We start from the raw sequence: 17,451 nt of genomic DNA, 5'->3' as shown, positions 1-17,451 counted from the left end.
AGACCAACCGTTGCCCCCAGGGCATGACCAGAGCCAGAGTTTTGAGTGGTGGTCTCAGACCCCTATCCTTCTCTCCACTGTGCTTTCCCCTGGGGAGGCCCCATTCTCAGGCAGCTTTAGGCTCCTCACTTACCAACCTTACTGGGAAGACATACCTGCTTCTTGCCAGATAGTTCCAGAAACATTGCTGGGGTTAGCCTTTGCTCCTCCAACCTTGGTCATGAGCCGTTCAACCTGTTCGCAGTAGGGGCAGGGAGGGCAGGATGGGACACAATGATTAGCCAGGCCTGGATCACCTGTGTGCACAGATGTGCTTAGACCAGGAAAGGATGGCTCCCCAAGGAACAAACAGGGAGCTTCTGCCTGATAAAGAGGGAATGTTTGCTGGACCAACCACAGCAGGCTCACACACGGACTTGATAGAATGGCTGGGAGGGGAAGATGAAATCCAGCAAGCAGATTGTCCTTCCGGGGCCATTAAAGTAATGTTTAACTCGGCACTGCAGTAGAACAATAAGGTGTGCCACTGAGGCAAGCCACATCATAATAATATATATATATATATAAAGAAACATGAAATAATTTTAATGCTACATCTGACCCATTAACAACATTGGGGTTAGAGGTGCCCTGACACAGTCAAAATTTTAGATATATCTTTTGATTCCTCTAAACTTAACTAATAACCTGCTGTTTGGGGTTTTCATTATTATTTCAGTGATGGGGGTCTTGCTATATTGATCAGGCTGGTCTTGAACTCTTGGCCCCAAGTCATCCTCCTGAGTAGTTGGGATTATTGGTGTGAGCCACACATCCAGCCCTAATAGCCTCCTGTTGACTGGAAGCCTTACCAATAACATAAATAGTCAATTAACACATTTTGTATGTTATATGTATTATATACTGTATTCTTACAATTAAGCTAGAGGAAAACTGTTATTAATAAAAGAAAGTTTGGAATGAATGAAAGTGGAATCCACAGGATAGATTTCCCTCATCGGCCAAGCAGAACTAGAGGTGAGGGTGTGTGAAATAGGTCGTGCTGGCCAGAGTGGGGCTTTGCCTGAGTGTCTTACTCTTTTCCCCTAAGATCTAAAGCCGGGTTTCTCCAACTTTAAGGTGTATCAGAATCACCTGGAAGACCTGTTAGATTGATCAGCCCCTTTCCCAGAGTTTCTGATCCAATGCATCTTAGGTATGCTCTAGAATTTGCATTTCCTGGCAGCTGAACTTGGTCGAGGGTTCAAAGTGTAGAAGGCATATGGGCATATAGAACAGCTGGATGGAAAAAAAAAAATCATAAAGAAGAGAAAATAGATTTACTATTAATTACTGGAAGTGGATCACCATAAAATTCATCCTCGTCATCTTCACATTGAGGAAGCTGTGGTGAAAGAAAAAGAGGAGGGGTTGGTCTTTTTGTCTCAGGGATGGCAGAGGAGGAAGAAAACCCACATATAAGTGGACACACTCATGGCCGGGTGCAGTGGCTCATGCCTATAATCCTAGCACTTTGGGAGGATGAGGTGAGAGGATCGCTTGAGCCCAAGAGCTCATCACCAGCCTGGGCAACATAGGGAGGTCCCATCTCTACCAAAAAAAAAATGTTAAATTAGCCCGACATCATGGTGTTCACCTGTGGTCCCATCTACTCAGTAGGCTGAGATGGGAGGATTCCTTGAGCCTGGGAGGTCAAGGTTGCAGTGAACTGAGATCACACCACTGCACTCCAGCCAGGGCGACAGAGTAAGACCCTGTCTCTAAAAAAATAAAGTTAGTGGACACGGACAGTCCAAACCCATGTTGTTCAAGGGTCAGTTGTATTTTATTTATTTCATTTAACGTGATCACTACTAAAATTGTTGAGATAATTTTACCTTGTTTTGTACTAAGTCTTCGAAATTCAGCGTGTATTTTACACTTATACCACGTGTCAGTTTGGATGAGCTAGCAGCCAGTGGCTATTGTAGTACACGGTGCAGGGTTAGCTGGTAACTTTCCATAGAGGGGCTGAATATCTAGCTTCCGCTGATAAGTTTTTACATACATTTTCACATCATGGGGAGTTATTTTGAAATTGCAAATCTCGGCTGGGTGTGGTGGCTCACGCCTGTAATCCCAGCACTTTGGGAGACCAAGGTGGGTGGATCACCTAAGATCAGGAGTTCGAGACCAGCCTGGCCAACATGGCGAAACCCCGTCTCTACCAAAAATACAAAAATTAGCTGGGAGTGGTGGCGTGCACCTGCAGTCCCAGCTACTTGGGGAGGCTGAGGCAGGAGAATCACTTGAACTTGGAGGTGGAGGTTGCAGTGAGCCGAGATCACGCCACTCCACTCCAGCCTGGGCACCTGAGCAAGACTCCGTCTAAAAAAAAAAAAAATTGCAAATCTCGTTAGAAGAATCTGCCTGAAAATGAGCCTAAATACATATTTTTGTGCTGAGTGTCTAGTTGGTACCACTTATTTCCTAAAACACCTGTCATACCCATACAGTTGGTACTTAACAACTGCTTAACCATCTATCTTTTCTCTTGGACTTGAAGCCCCTTATCTATCTTGCTTACTAAGCCCAATGTCTAGGTACCTAGAAGACACTTTGTGGATATTTTAAATTGAATTGGAGTTAAATTAAAACTTAGACAAGGGCTTCTCATTTGCCAGGCTTGATGAGAAAATGGAGAAAGTAATATTGGTTGAAGCCCAAAATTGCATGTTTGCAGTATTTGTTTTCCCGATGAAGGACCATTTGTAGTCTGTGACTAGTTGTGTTACTATTCAATCACCCTTTTTCTCATTGAATATACAGTATATAGAGAGAGTGATTGAAAATCTACAGAAACCCAGGCTCTGTGCCAAGCACTGGGTATACAAAGATAAATGGGAAACAGTCCCTGCCTTAAAGGAAATGAGAAACAGATAAGTCTTGCAGTAATACCGAATAAGTGTCATGATACAAATAAACACTGAGTGTTTGGGGAGCACAAGGGAGGGGGTCCAACCCAGGTCAGAGAATAGGAGATGGGCAGGAAAGACTCACTGTGGAAAGTGAATTTAAGTCCCACGGCGCCTGTGATATTCTTAGCATCCAGCCCCATGCCAGGCACGTGATGTGTTGAATCAATGAACAAAGTGACTCCTGAACCTAATGCTGAAGGATCGCAGTGTTTGTCCATCTGGGTGTGGACGGATGATCACGGCAGGTGAAGAGAGTGTGCATGACAACCCGGCCTCCAAAGCTAGAATCCTGGCTCTAGGGAATGACAAGATGCTGAGTGGGGTGGAGCAGAGGGGTGAGAGCTGGCATGAGCCTGCAGCATTTGGCAGGCCAGCCCACAAACTGCCTCCCTTCTTGTTCTTGTCCATATGACCGGTGACGAGAGATCACACTTTCTTATTACAGGCAAAGCGAAGGCTGGAGCTAGGAGAAAGTGGTCATCAGTACCTCTCAGATGGTTTAAAAACCCCCAAGGGCAAAGGAAGAGCTGCACTGCGAAGTCCAGATAGTCCAAAAAGTAAGGATCCTTTCATCTCTTTCCTTATTCTTCTTGGTGTGGAATTTCCAACTTTCAAAGCTTATGGCCGGAAGGATGCCGAGGTGTGAATAATTCTGGCATGGTTTGTTCTTTTTCATTTCTTTCTGTGCTTATCCAAAAAAATAAATACAATGTCAGCAGACAACCAGTGAAAGGCTACAGAGTCACGCTGGTACCATAAGGGAGGCTTCTTTTAACTGTATGCAGTTTCATTTTCCAACTCGGAATACGAGCTTTTGGCATCATTCTACATCAAATTTAATTTTAACTTCCCTTAATGGACATCGCTTCAGAGTCTGAGGCAAACTGGATGTCCGCGAACTATGCCAGAGTCACTAGTGTCTGTGCCGACCTCAATCTCCAGCTCAGTATACAGTAGCGTAAGAATTGATTGAGCCCAATAAATTGCAGGCTGTTTCTCTTTCTATCAAATACTTATACCGTTTCTTGTGGGAGAGAGAGAAACCTAGGTTAGAAATAGCCAAATAGTCCCTTTATGTATGTGTTTGCATTGAACATAAGGGCTAAATTAGACTTTGTTCTCTGTCTTCCTGTAGTTCATGCATTAGGCAATCCACAAATGGTGTGTGACACTAAACTAAAACCTTGACTTGTGCACCTATGGGGGAACAAGTACAATATTAAATAAGGAAATTTCCTTTAAGAGAGATGGGGAGATTTGGCAGCAGACTTTTCCAAGTAATTATTTATCAAAATGAAGCATTATTTGGAAAATTGGTGAACAGGTGATACATGCACACACAGATACCAGAGCCTGAAAGGCCATTTGAGATGGGTCTGTTTAAGACCTTGTCCTGCAGTGCGAGTGAGATTCATAGCCTGGCTCCATCACCATAGGCCTCATGTGTGCTGGTCGCCTGAGGTCACAGCACTCCTTCATTCATTTGAAAGATATTTTGTAGCTCCTGCTATGTGTAAATTCTTCATTAGAGACAGGGGATCGTGTAAGCCAAGGTAGAAACTTGAGAAATTCAAGGTGAAATGCTTTCATCAAACCCTGGAATTTTTACTGTCCCTTCCTGTTCTAATAAAAAACTTTTATAGCTTTCTATGACTTGCCAACGACAACAGCAATGACAGCCTTGCTTCAGATACTAATACTTTGGCTGCAGTGGGAAAGAGAGCTTGCTTGACTGCAAAGACACCCTTCATTTCTTTACCTTTCCCCTATCCCCACCCGCTCGGTTTTGTTTTCTTTAAGCTCCAAAATCTCCCTCAGAAAAAACGCGGTATGATACGTCTCTTGGTCTGCTCACCAAGAAGTTCATTCAGCTCCTGAGCCAGTCACCCGATGGGGTCTTGGATTTGAACAAGGCAGCAGAAGTGCTAAAAGTGCAAAAGAGAAGGATTTATGATATCACCAACGTTCTGGAAGGCATCCACCTCATTAAGAAGAAGTCTAAAAACAACGTCCAATGGATGTGAGTAGGAGTCCTCCCCATGCCCTGGCTCTGAGGGGGTCGTTTCAAACTGCCTGGTTTCTTAGTTCGCACTTTCACATCCATGCCCACACATTCTTTTCTTTTCTCTCCTACTGTTTTCTTCTCTCTCGTTCTCTCTTCCCTCCTTGGTTTCTAAGCCAGAAGTTCAAAGTCTCTTTACGAAGAGACTTTGTTAGATACTGTCAGAGATAAAAGGATTTATATTTGATCAGCATCAAGCAAGGGGATCCTTAAAGAGGTCCCTGCAATTGGCAGATGGACTGCTGTTCATCTGTTACATTGATGTCTGTGTGCACCCACATGTGTATCTGACAGACGTGTACATGTCTTCAGCTTGTTTCTAATAAGAATCTGGAGATGATGGCTTGTGGGTTATCTATGTGTATATGTACAACTGCATAGTTACAGAGTATCTTTATCCTGGTTCTAAAGCAGATTAACTCACTTTCTGGGTAAATTAAGGCAAGACTTAAATGCCTCCATTTTGTCTGTAGAGCAGGGATGGTAGCATGATACTTATACACCCACCTGTATGATTACACATGTAATATATTTTGTGATTTTTAGAGCATCTAAATAGCCACTATAAGCACAGTATTGAATTATTAAAGCATTTTAGAAGGAATAATTCCGTTATAGGAGGACTTTGAAAAAATACTAATTCAGATAGAAGATGAATAGGTACCTTTTTTGCACTTTTTGGAATTTTGTTTAAAGTTTGGTAACCCATTTTGGCCTCTGGTTTAGAGAAACATATTGGGTGCTGGTCTCGGTTCTTGCATACATCACATATGTCTGTTTCCGTTACTTTCTTTTCTTTTTGGTTGTTGGTATAAGACCCTCAGTAATTACCTGGGTTTTTCATGCTTTTTTGGATGGGTTGTTTTCTTTTTTTTGTTTGTTTGTTTTAATTTTGAACCATTCCATCTTCTCTGTCTGTCTCTTTTATCCTTTTCCCCTTTCTTCCCCATCACCTGGGAGCCATGGGGCAGGGGAGGAAGATGGTTGCCTTCTTTTGCCCTCTGAATTTGAACCTTCTGAAGAAATAGACCTCCCCTGGAGGAAAGAATCCTGAAAATAGCAGTGCTCTTTCACTAAATTTCTATGCTGTGAAAAGTGCAGAACTGTATTTATGAAAAAAAATATATATGTATAAATGTTCCAATTTTAACACTTGGCTAACAAGCAATGTGACCTCCTGTGTCAAGAGGAGACTTTTACCCAAAGGATCATTTCTCCTTCCCCTGCCTCCCATGAGTAGCCATGAAGAGTCTGTGTTTGGGTTTCTAGGGGCTGCAGTCTGTCTGAGGATGGGGGCATGCTGGCCCAGTGTCAAGGCCTGTCAAAAGAAGTGACTGAGCTCAGTCAGGAAGAGAAGAAATTAGATGAACTGATCCAAAGCTGCACCCTGGACCTCAAACTGTTAACCGAGGATTCAGAGAATCAAAGATATCCTTTGTGCCGCCAGTTCACTGGGGGTTAGTGCTTCGTAGACTATTTCCAGAGTTGACAATCTGACTTATGCACAAGGTAGATTATTATTCTGATGTCATGCAAATGAGTACCTGTGTGCCTGCGTGTGTATGTGTGTGTGTGTATGCACATGTGTGTGCAAACCCAGTTAGCTCTGCCTAAAAAGTCAGTATTTATGGTAAGATAGTCACCAACTCGATCCTGTTATCTATTTTGATACCAGGTGGAAACTGTTTTTTAAAGCATTTTTCCATGTGTGGTTGAGACATACGGGTACACTTCCAGCGTAAGGCCACACTATTAAAAGATACATAAGGTGTCGGTATTAATATTAATGACAACACTAAGCAGATTCGTCTTTGGCTTCCCAGATTTTTGGTGGGTGTTAGCTGTCACTGTTGGGGTTCTCACATTCTATTTTCTTTTCACCAGATATTGTAGCAATTGAAATTGGTTAAATCTATCTGATTGGGCTGTAGTTAAAAGGTTTGAAAGAGTAGAGAAAAATCACACTATAACTCTTAAAAGTGCATTCTACTGATTCCCAATACAAAAACTGATTTCAAAAGCACCCCAAGACCTGAGAAACCCCTCTTAATTCATCTGTTCCGCTACAAACATTAGTCCTTGGAAATAAAAATACGAAAGTTCAGTTCTTGTTCTCAACTTCCTGACAATCTATTGACGATCTCAGGAAAACTTGCTCTTCATCATCTCACCACAGACAAAATAAGAGAGCGATTGCCTCATTATGTCAAACAAGACTTGCCAATATTCTCAGTTATTAGAAGAAGACAAAAAACAATACTGTAAGTTATCCCATCTCTAGTTTTAGTTCCATACTTCTGAGGATTCCGCATCTACCATTATTTGACAGAAAATAAAATGTGTTCTGCCTAGATTCTTCTAGTGACTCATCTTTAACAGGCCCCTCCTTGGAGGATATGGAGATACTTATTTTCTTCCAATGTTGGCAGTTTTTCAAACCTGCAATTGTTCATTTCCCGTTGACAGAGAATTAACTTTGTCAGCCGACAGTTAGTGAGATGGAAGAGAGAGAGGTATAGTGATTTGGACCCCCAGTGGTGGGCAGAGTGGGTTTACAGGGGGAGAAACCAACAGTTGGGCTGTTGCATTCATTGTTTGGTTGGCAGCCCAATTGTGGAAGATACGGGTGGTTACATGTGATTGGCAGCCTTCCGGGACATGTGGGCTTATGGCATTGTCACCTATATTAGCTTTCTCTGGGGCCTTTGTTGCCGAAAATGAAAGCTTCCTTGCAGGGAACTTCGAACCCAAGGAGTAAACTCAGGAGGGAGCCAAAAGGAAGCACTTTTAAGTTTGTAAGATTAGAAAATATATTTGCACAATTTATTTCTGTTCACCATTCAGTTCCCAAATTGGTACAGCTTGTTCACAAATGTGTTGAAATTTTCCTTCCTGCAGCATGTTGAGTAATTGTAGATGAGTTTTTCTTTTACACTTGATCTTAGCCAAAAGGCCAAGAAGCGATGAGTTTTTATTTTAATAAGTTCTTGTCATACAGCTTTCTGACAGTGGGCTGTAGTGTAAGTACCTGGTTGTCAGTTTTTTCCAGTGTTCTCAGTAAAAAATCAGAACTGCCTGGCCTTCTATAAAGGCATCCATTGGCTTCTTTGATGGGTTATGTAGTGATCTAAAACCCAGAATCCTGCAAGAGCAGCCACTGTAAGCTCAACACTGAATTAGCCATCATCTCAACAGTAAAGATTTGAAAGAGATAGTCTGTGATAGATCCCCTACATATGTTTGCAGTTTTGTGTGAATATGCTTTTTTTCTGGATTAGTAGTTCCATAGCTGCCTTCAGTTTCTAATAGGAAGCTACCACAGCCAGGAACGGTGGCTCACGCCTGTAACCCCAGCACTTTTGGGAGACTGAGACGGGCAGATCACTCAAGGTCAGGAGTTCAAGACCAGCCTGGCCAACATGGTGAAACCCTGTCTCTACTAAAAATACAAAAAAGTAGCCAGCTGTGGTGGTGCGTGCTTGTGATCCCAGCTACTCGGGAGGGTGAGGCAGGAGAATCACTTGAACCCGAGAGACAGAGGTTGCAGTGAGCTGAGATCGTGGCACTGCACTCCAGCCTTGGTGACAGAGTAGGACTCCGTCTCAAAAAGAAAAGAAAAGAAAAGAAAGACAGAAGCTACTATTGTAAGGGACATGACTTCATCTAGGCTCTCTAAGCCCCCCCTTTTTTTATATTAAACATATTAGATCACAGACTCTTAGCTATTAAATACATTATACTACCTGCTGAAATGCCTTCATTGGTTTGTTACTTGGTGTTTTGTCCTAGGAATTTTTTGTGGGTTCATATAAAAAATAATAATTGGCTAAAGACATTGTATATTAATTGTTTACTCCATGTCCCTTATATAAGAAAGCCATGCAGACTTTTCTCTTTTAGTGCCAAGTGTCAAGCTCACTTGAATACTTTTGTCATATCGTAAGTACCGTATTCTTTCATGATAGCCTTTTAGGCTTGGCTGCCAGGACATTGAAAAGAATTGTTCAGTGCTTAGAAAAAACTGCCAAGGCCGGGCGCCATGACTCACACCTGTAATCCCAGCACTTTGGGAGGCCGGAGACAGGCAGATCACTTGAGTCCAGGAGTTCAAGACCAGCCTGGGCAACATGGTGAAACCCCATCTCTACTAAAAATTAAAAAAATTACCCGGGCATGGGGGTGCACGCCTGTAGTCCCATCTGTTTTGGAGGCTGAGGCACAAGAATCATTTAACCTGGGAGACGGAGGTTACAGTGAGCTGAGATTGCACCTCTGCTCTCCAGCCTCGGTGACAGAGCAAGACTGTCCCAAAAAGAAAAAAGAAATACCTACCAAGTATACTGAGATATTATTCTTTTCTCTTTTCCTAAATCAGTGTTTCTCAAATTCATTCAGGTCGCAGAGCACCTGGAAACTGCTTTCTTCCTCATGAACACGGAAATATTGATAGAGTTAATACAGTACCACGCAAAGGATAATTTTTCTAACAGAAATAATGGCACTCTTTTCTGTAGGCAATACATAATCACAACCAGCCCAGGTGCACTTAAGAAAACAAGCTGTCTGCCTGAGCAGTATTCTGAGTTCTTCCACTAATGTATTTGTTACTTATTTATTTATTTGGTGGCTGCTGACACTTGCTTATAGGTAGAAGTAACTGGAGTTTCAAAAAAATTATGGCTAATAGAGATTACATTTTTTTTTCCCTGCAAATTGGAATCTGCCATCATTCAGTTTGAGTGACAGAACACTTTATTGGAGTTCATGGAATGCCTGTGCTGCAAAGGACCCTGGCTTCAAGATAAAATTTCTGACCACTTAGTTTTTTATTTTCATATGATCATTTATTTTAACTATCCTGTTTCTATGTTTCATATTTTAAATAGCCATAGTCTTTTAGAAATGGGTGGGATAAAGCTATTCATTTCTTTAGTTGTTTAGAGTGTCAACCAGAAATGAAGATTCATAGGAGACCCTAAACATTTGCAGGTCCAGAAGGGGAGACATGTGCGTACTTCTAAGTCATAAAATACTTTAAAATTTTCCATGCACCTATTTTGTCATTTTCTTCATACTTAATATCTGAGGTAATTAGATGGAAGATTCCTTGACACTCTTTACGTTAGCTTATGTTACATATCAAGATATTCGAAAAATTAGTGGCCTTAAAGACCAAACTGTTATAGTTGTGAAAGCCCCTCCAGAAACAAGACTTGAAGTGCCTGACTCAATAGAGGTAAGGAGACAGCGTCTTTGTTCATCTGCAAAGATCTTTTTGGAATGCCTGACATTGAAGAGTCATTGACTCATAGTTAAAGTCTGTCCCCCTCCTATGAACTTGATGGTTCTTTCCCATTTATTTTACTTAACCATACATTTTAAAACATTTCGACGGTTTGATGTTCATTGAGTATTCAAACAGCCTAACTCTGACCTAGCAGGATGTTCAGTTCAAAGTGGTATATGATACCCTGTCCCTCTTGCACTTTCTCTTTTTCATAATTTGTTATCAGATGGTTTTGATCCATTGGAATCACTTGGGAAAGCTTATATCGATTATCCTGTATATGGTCCCCACCACCAACAGATATATAAATGTTTTAAAGTCTCTCCCTAGTTTATAACATTTTGAGAGATCAAATGGGGCTTTGGGTTAGCTGATAGACTAGAATATTGTAAGAAAGTAGGGGCATATTTTATGATTTTCAGATATACTTGGATAATAGAGGCCTAGACTACAACTATAACATAAAGAGCTGTAGTAAAAAGAAAATCCATAGGAGATAAAAAAAGAGAATAAAAGTTACACGCTTCCATCTAGGGTAGACTTCTTACCCTAAAAGATAATAATAGCTCTTTGACCTAGATGAAAAAGATTTTTAACTGTTAGTACACTGCATTCTCTTAATAGATGCAGTTCCCAGCACTTACGAATACTGTTCATCAGTATACAGTTCAACATGAAAAAGTCCTACCATAAAGGAACAATAACATGGAAATGCTGTATTTGGAACACTTAAAGGACCTTGTAATAATTTGCAGAAAAAGAATATATCCAAAGAACACAGTTCACCTCACCCATTGTGCTATTTTCAGACTGACTCTCCCCTCCCCCAAACCCCCCCAAAAAAGTTTTCTTTCTCTAGGGCAGGACTCAGCAAACATTTTCATTGACTGTCAGGTAGATAGTAAATATTTTTGTCTTTGCGAGCCTTACACCCTGTGTCTAGACTGTTCAACTGTGCACCTCTGCCATTGAATATGAAAACAGCCAGAGGCAATAATAAACAATGGGAATGAGTGTGACTCTCTTCCAATAAAACTTTATTTACAAAGCCACTTGGTGAACTGGATGTGGCCCTTCGGCTGTGGTTTGCTGACCCCTGCTCAAGAGGGTGACAGTCTTTGATAGAGTTGGACTAGTAGGGAAAAAGCAAGTGAACAGTGAACATTGTTCTTACTTTCCATTTTAGATAAAATTACTATGGCTTTTATTTCTAAAAGAACTTATGATTCGAACTTCTCCCATTTCTGTTCATAGAGCCTACAAATACATTTGGCAAGTACCCAAGGGCCCATTGAGGTTTACTTATGTCCAGAAGAGACTGAAACACACAGTCCAATGAAAACAAACAACCAAGACCACAATGGGAATATCCCTAAACCCACTTCCAAAGGTAAAAATTCCACTTTTGTCTTTTGGAAACTATGTTAAAAATGAGGGTGACTAGAACCATCTGTATTGGAACCACAAGCCTAGGCAAGAAACAAAAACTTCTATTGTTATTAGGTAACATGTTCTAAAAGACATTCTGACTGGTTTGCAGAAGAAAATAATGATTTTGGAAAAATGGCTCCTTCACCCACTTATGGAGTCACTTCAGGCTTTTGCTATTGGCAGAGAATGTTTCCTCACAGCATTTTTGAAAACCAGCTAAAGTGAGGAGCAAAGCTGTGAACTGTCTTGGTGGATCATCAGAGACACTTGACCACACACCTTTGAATGACACCGCAGAGCTCATCAGAGAGGGAAATGAAAAAGGTTTGCCAAGAAAAGCCTTTGTTGGAGAATTTTTGTCTTTTTTTCCCCCCAATGAGATGGAGAAAGGATATGGGAGGAGAACCCTAGGAAAATAAGTCTTGCTGGGCACGGTGGCTCACGCCTGTAATCCCAGCACTTTGGGAGGCCGAGGCGGGTGGACCACGAGGTCAGGAGATTGAGACCATCCTGGCCAACATAGCGAAACCCTGTCTCTACTAAAAATACAAAAATTAGCTGGGTGTGGTGGCGCGTGCCTGTAATCCCAGCTACTCGGGAGGCTGAGGCAGGAGAATCACTTGAACCAGGGAGTCAGAGGTTGCAGTGAGCCGAGATCCACCACTGCACTCCAGCCTGGCAAAAGAGCAAGACTCCGTCTCAGAAACATGAAAAGAAAAGACGTCTAACTTCTTCCTGCTCTGCAAAGAGCAAAGGAAGCACTTTGCAGTATATATTTTTTTCCATTTCCTAGCTTGAGGATATACATGCAATTTTTTTTTCTTATTGTCTCCTTATATAGTAGCAAGAATAAGGGTGATTTAAGTGAATAAGTCTGATTTAATACTGAGCAAAAGTACAGCACCTGAAATGGTAAAACAAAAGGCCATCTTTTTTCACCACAGAAATCCAAAGTGGATATGTCTTAAATGTGTTTTAGAGATCTTTTTAATAAGCTGGTTGTTCCAAAAAGACTGGGTTAAAATCAGTGAATTCTGCATGTAGTCCCAGCTCTAGGGAGGCTGGGGCAACAGGATCACTTGAGCCCAGGAGTTTGAGGTTAGAGTGAGCTATGCTTGCCTGTGAATAGCCACTGCACTCCAGCATAGACAACATAGCAAGACACCTTCTCTTAAGAAAAAGTGCTTTTTTCAGTTGGTGAGTTTCTACTAGGAAGTCAACTTTTCAGTATGTATATAGTGTTTTGTTTTGATTTTCTTTAAACAATGACTAGATAGCAGAGAGAAGTTTTTGAACTTGTTATCCTCTCATCGTTGAAGCTATATGCATTCTTGTTTATTGACTAGTTATTTGAAAAATGAGTGAGGTGAGTAGACTAGGGCCAAAGAAAGATGGCCAGGCATGGTGGCTCACACCTGTAATTTCTGCACTTTGGGAGGCCAAGGAAGGCAGATCACTTGAGCCCAGGAGTTCGAGACCAGACTGGGCAACATGGCAAAACCCTGTCTCTAAAAAAAAAGATTAACCAGGCATGGTGGCTTACACCTGGAGTCCCAGCTACTTGGGAGGCTGAAGTGGGAGGATTCCTTGAACCCCGGAGTTCAAGACTGCAGTGAGTCATGATCACACCACTGAACTCCAGCCAACAGAATAAGACCCTGTCTCAAAAATTAAAAGAGGGAGAAGGGTGGCAAGGAACTTTTTTGTACCTGTTAGCATAAAAGGTGATCTGCATCATAAAGTCATCTCATTGTCATTATTAGCAGAAGGCGCATGCTTTTTTCTAACAGCAACATATACATTCTTCCAGAAAAATTCATTTGATTTTTCTAACTTATTTTTTGTTTCCACCAATGTTTTCCTTTCAGACTTGGCTTCAACCAACTCAGGACATAGCGATTGCTCAATTTCTATGGGAAACCTTTCTCCTTTGGCCTCCCCAGCCAACCTCTTACAGCAGACTGAGGACCAAATTCCTTCCAACCTAGAAGGACCGTTTGTGAACTTACTGCCTCCCCTGCTGCAAGAGGACTATCTCCTGAGCCTCGGGGAGGAGGAAGGCATCAGCGATCTCTTTGATGCTTACGATTTGGAAAAGCTCCCACTGGTGGAAGACTTCATGTGTAGTTGATTATGCTTCGTGTGAACTCTCCTTAAAAACCGATATTTTTTTATCATGGAACCAGAACATCTGTCATGCAGTGTTGTCCCTTCCTACCTTCTTCCTCCAAGAGAGTATCATGAAGTAAACTACAAACTTCAGAAGAAAGCTGACATTTTAATGAATTTTTTAAAAAATTAATAAACAAATTGTCTAAACGCACAGTTGCAGGCTCCCTTGGGAAAGCCCTGCTTTGCTCCAGGCTCCAAGATCTCCTGGCTAAGTCAGCAAGTGAGAAAATGTGCAATCAGGTGTCTCTCACCCCGACTTTTCCTTCCTCCTTCCTCCCCGGATTGGCTTGCTGTGCCTGACGGATGGGCTGTAGAATGGGGTCTGGCCACCTGGCCCGCTGGGAAACAGCAATCTTCCTTAATAGCATTTCAAGCCGTGCCTTCTCCGCAGAATGCATGTCTTTGGGGTCTGCTAATATGGAATGGAACTGCAGCAAATGCAAACTTGAAGTCATGCAAAAGTATGAAATGGATTTCTTCAGCTCTTCTTAGGAATATTTAAATTACTGTCATAATTCAGTTTAAGCTATGAACTGTGTGTCCCAGTAGGAGGTCAAGAAAACCTCCACAGCCTTCTGGATGAAGAACCTGTTTTCAAATATACTTGTTGCAGATACAGAAGACTAGTAGAGTTCTGCCACTCTAAGCTGTTGTGGATTTTCCTGTCTCCATGAACCACTCCCATTCCCCTGTCCCCAATGTGTTTGTGAGTTTCCAGTTGATTTGTAGCAAATGCCTACTTAGTTCTTTGTGGATTGTTTTAGACTTTTTATTTTTTTAGCTGCCATTTAAGCATTCCTGTGGCACCCATCACCATTTCAATTTAATTGTTTACTTTGAAGCGGTTTTTGCAAATTCACATTACTTAAGCAGAGGGAGAGAACCTCTACTGATCAGAGCATCCAAACCTGTGTGATCTAAGGTTTATCAGCCTCTGCAAGAAGCTTTGTCCCATCGTGCTTCCATTCCCAGGAGGGGGAGCTTGGAGCGAGTCAGTCCTGGGGCTTGCTGACATGGGTGGCCCATTGGAAAGGAGAACCAGGTCAGATGACGTAACAGCCCCAAGGAGCAGCAAGCATGGGTCCCTCCATCCTTGGGCTTCCCGGGCCCCTGTGACGGGGGAAAGGGCTCTCTTACACCGCACTCAGGGAGACCACTTCTCAGGATGGGGTCAGATGGAGAGACCTCTAGGGAGAAAGACATCCCCATTGTGTGAGTGGCATTTCCTTAAGCTGGCAGGAACAGGGAGCGGCCCTGTGTCAGGGGCTGGAATAGTTCTGGCCAGACCCCGTTCCCCTTCCTCTATGAAGGAATAAGTTGGACCAAGGGAAGTCGGGGACGTAGAAAATGAAGCTAAACAATGCCAGGGCGTCTCCCGCTTTACTCTTCAGGAATGGTGTCCCAAGTTGGAGGCTTTGTGTCAGCTGCAAATCCTACCAGTTATGTCCAAGAATGGCCTTCCCTCAGGCAGGTGGCAGTGGCTATCTCCCACTGGGAATATGGCGTAGTGTCTCCGGTCCATTCCTTGGATGCTAAGGACTGCGGGAATGAGGGAGTCAGATAAAGAACAAACCTCAAAACGAACAGTTAAATTGAAATGCTATGTGCCTGACCCAATGGTAGGCATATAGTAGGCACTCAACTCATATGTTTAATTGAATTGAAAATATCCCTTAGGAAAAAAAAAAAAAACACAAACAAAAAACCACAAGAGCCCCAGCCAGTTTACTCCAGGTAGATTTCCACAATATGCAAAGTGGTGGTGGGGTCAAGACAGATGACACCAGCACTTTAAACTCTTTGTGTGGGTATGCGTGGGTGTATGTTTGGGAAGAAAAACAAAGGTGCAGACTATCTTCCTTTTTTCTTCTTCAGCCTCCATCCCTGGCCTCCTCCCCTCACACACACTGGACTTGGTACAAAATGTCGGTGTGGTCCTAGATGAAGCATTGGGGTGGGGGAGGGAGAGGGAGCTTTGTGTTAAGTGCCTACTGGAAATGCACTGTGGGGTTTTTTCCTGTATGGGAAACCATTTATGCCAAGCTTTTCCCCATTTCCCATATTTATCTCATCTGGTTAGCTGCCTCTGCTTCCAGCTTTGTGTAATTCTCTTTGCCAGCTGCACAAAGCTGATTTTTTCCAAAGTCTGAAGACTGAGCTCACCTGGCTAGATTGTTGTGTGTTTTGTTGAAATTTCTCATAATGTAATGCCGTATTTATTGTTTTAAAAATGAAAGGAATACTAATAAGTCTTAAAAGTTCCTTCATGGATAAGATTTTTTTTTCCAGTTACTGGGCTTAACTGGTGTACATTAATTAGATGTCCATACTGTATTTTGTTTGCATTAAGTACTTTTCTTTTTGACTTAGTATCCGGCACACAAAGTGGGTTAGTACTACAGTATTTGCGTTACTTTAAGTACTAAGTATGCAGGTTTCCTGGTACCATTGAGTTGCTGCTATTAAAGCTCACACACGAAATGGCTAAAAGTTACAAGTGTGCGAATTATGACTGCGTGAGCCTTAGAAAATAAAATGTATAAAGGGCAACACATGAGCTGTCAAACAGTGTTAGGTATGTGTTTATATGTACAGAGTTGTGCATAGCAATCGTTTTATTTAAGTTGATATGTAGTCTACTCACATTTTCCATTATTTGGCAATTTGTACAAATAGCAATTAATTTGTAAACACTGCCGAATATTTCTAGCTGGTTTGTAATTTTTGTAAGAGTGTTATTTGTTTGTTTTTTCTGTTCTGTGTCGTGTCTTGTTTTCATTTTTGTGTCATGTATAGATTGGTAAATATTAAAATTGGCAGTATTTAAGCTTGCTTCGGAAAAAGAAACATAAGACATTCAATGTGGCATGACAACTCGTGTGTATGAGAAGGAGGATTGAGGAAGATGGCTTGCAGAGTAAGTCGGGTGGAGGCAATTGGTCAGGGTGCTGGGAATTTCTCTTCCTACGGGGTACGTGATTTTTGTAAAAGGAAGTATTTCTCCCAAAATTGGAGTTAGGCAAATGCGAATCATTTACTTTTGTGTTGTATGCTAGTTTAAAAAAGGAAATATGTAATATAATGTAAAAAAACACAAAAAAAGTTTATGATGGATTTTGTAAATAGATTTTGATTACGGGGTGATCTGTTCTCTAGCTGTGATCTTACACTTCAAATGGGTGTAAATTTTGAATAAATTTTGTTATGGTAAAGGATCATAAAATGATTTTTTTTTAGAGGTTCAGGCTTGTGGATGGTTTCCTTTAATAGTTCTTATGCTCTCTTTAATTTATTTTTTTTCCTTTTTCTTTTTTATTTCTTTTTTTTTTTTTTTTTTTTTTTTGAGGCAGAGTTGTCACTCTCGTGCAGGCTGGAGTGGAGTGGCGCAATCTCGGTTCACTGCAACCTCCACCTCCCAGCGTCAGCAATTCCACCTGCCTCATTCTCCTGGTAGCTGGGTCTAGCAGGACACCCGCACCACGATTGGCATTTTTGTAATTTTGGTAGAGCAGGAGTTTACAATGTTGCGCCAGGCTGGTCTC

The 17,451-nt window shown here is 41.8% G+C and overlaps 1 protein-coding gene across 2 annotated transcripts in view; it reads left to right on the top strand.

The window, feature by feature from the left end:
* The window catches only part of E2F3 (E2F transcription factor 3), a 90,930-nt gene extending 73,782 nt beyond the window's left edge, over nucleotides 1–17,148 (top strand). Inside the window, exons 2-7 of one of the 2 annotated variants that reach the window (XM_017862206.1) lie at nucleotides 3,403–3,514; nucleotides 4,758–4,977; nucleotides 6,289–6,447; nucleotides 10,141–10,255; nucleotides 11,561–11,696; nucleotides 13,606–17,148. In XM_017862206.1, the coding sequence (XP_017717695.1) occupies nucleotides 3,403–3,514; nucleotides 4,758–4,977; nucleotides 6,289–6,447; nucleotides 10,141–10,255; nucleotides 11,561–11,696; nucleotides 13,606–13,868 (1,005 nt within the window). In that variant the 3' untranslated portion in view covers nucleotides 13,869–17,148. The remainder of the gene's footprint in view (nucleotides 1–3,402; nucleotides 3,515–4,757; nucleotides 4,978–6,288; nucleotides 6,448–10,140; nucleotides 10,256–11,560; nucleotides 11,697–13,605) is intronic. The other variant, XM_017862207.1, reaches the window with a different exon arrangement.
* The last annotated feature ends 303 nt before the right edge of the window (nucleotides 17,149–17,451 follow it).

The sequence above is a fragment of the Rhinopithecus bieti genome, unplaced genomic scaffold (genome assembly GCF_001698545.2).
Source record: "Rhinopithecus bieti isolate Rb0 unplaced genomic scaffold, ASM169854v2 scaffold_62795, whole genome shotgun sequence".
Classification (NCBI taxonomy): domain Eukaryota; kingdom Metazoa; phylum Chordata; class Mammalia; order Primates; family Cercopithecidae; genus Rhinopithecus; species Rhinopithecus bieti.
Note: the sequence above shows the minus strand (reverse complement) of the source record. Positions and strands in the feature narration are given on the sequence as shown.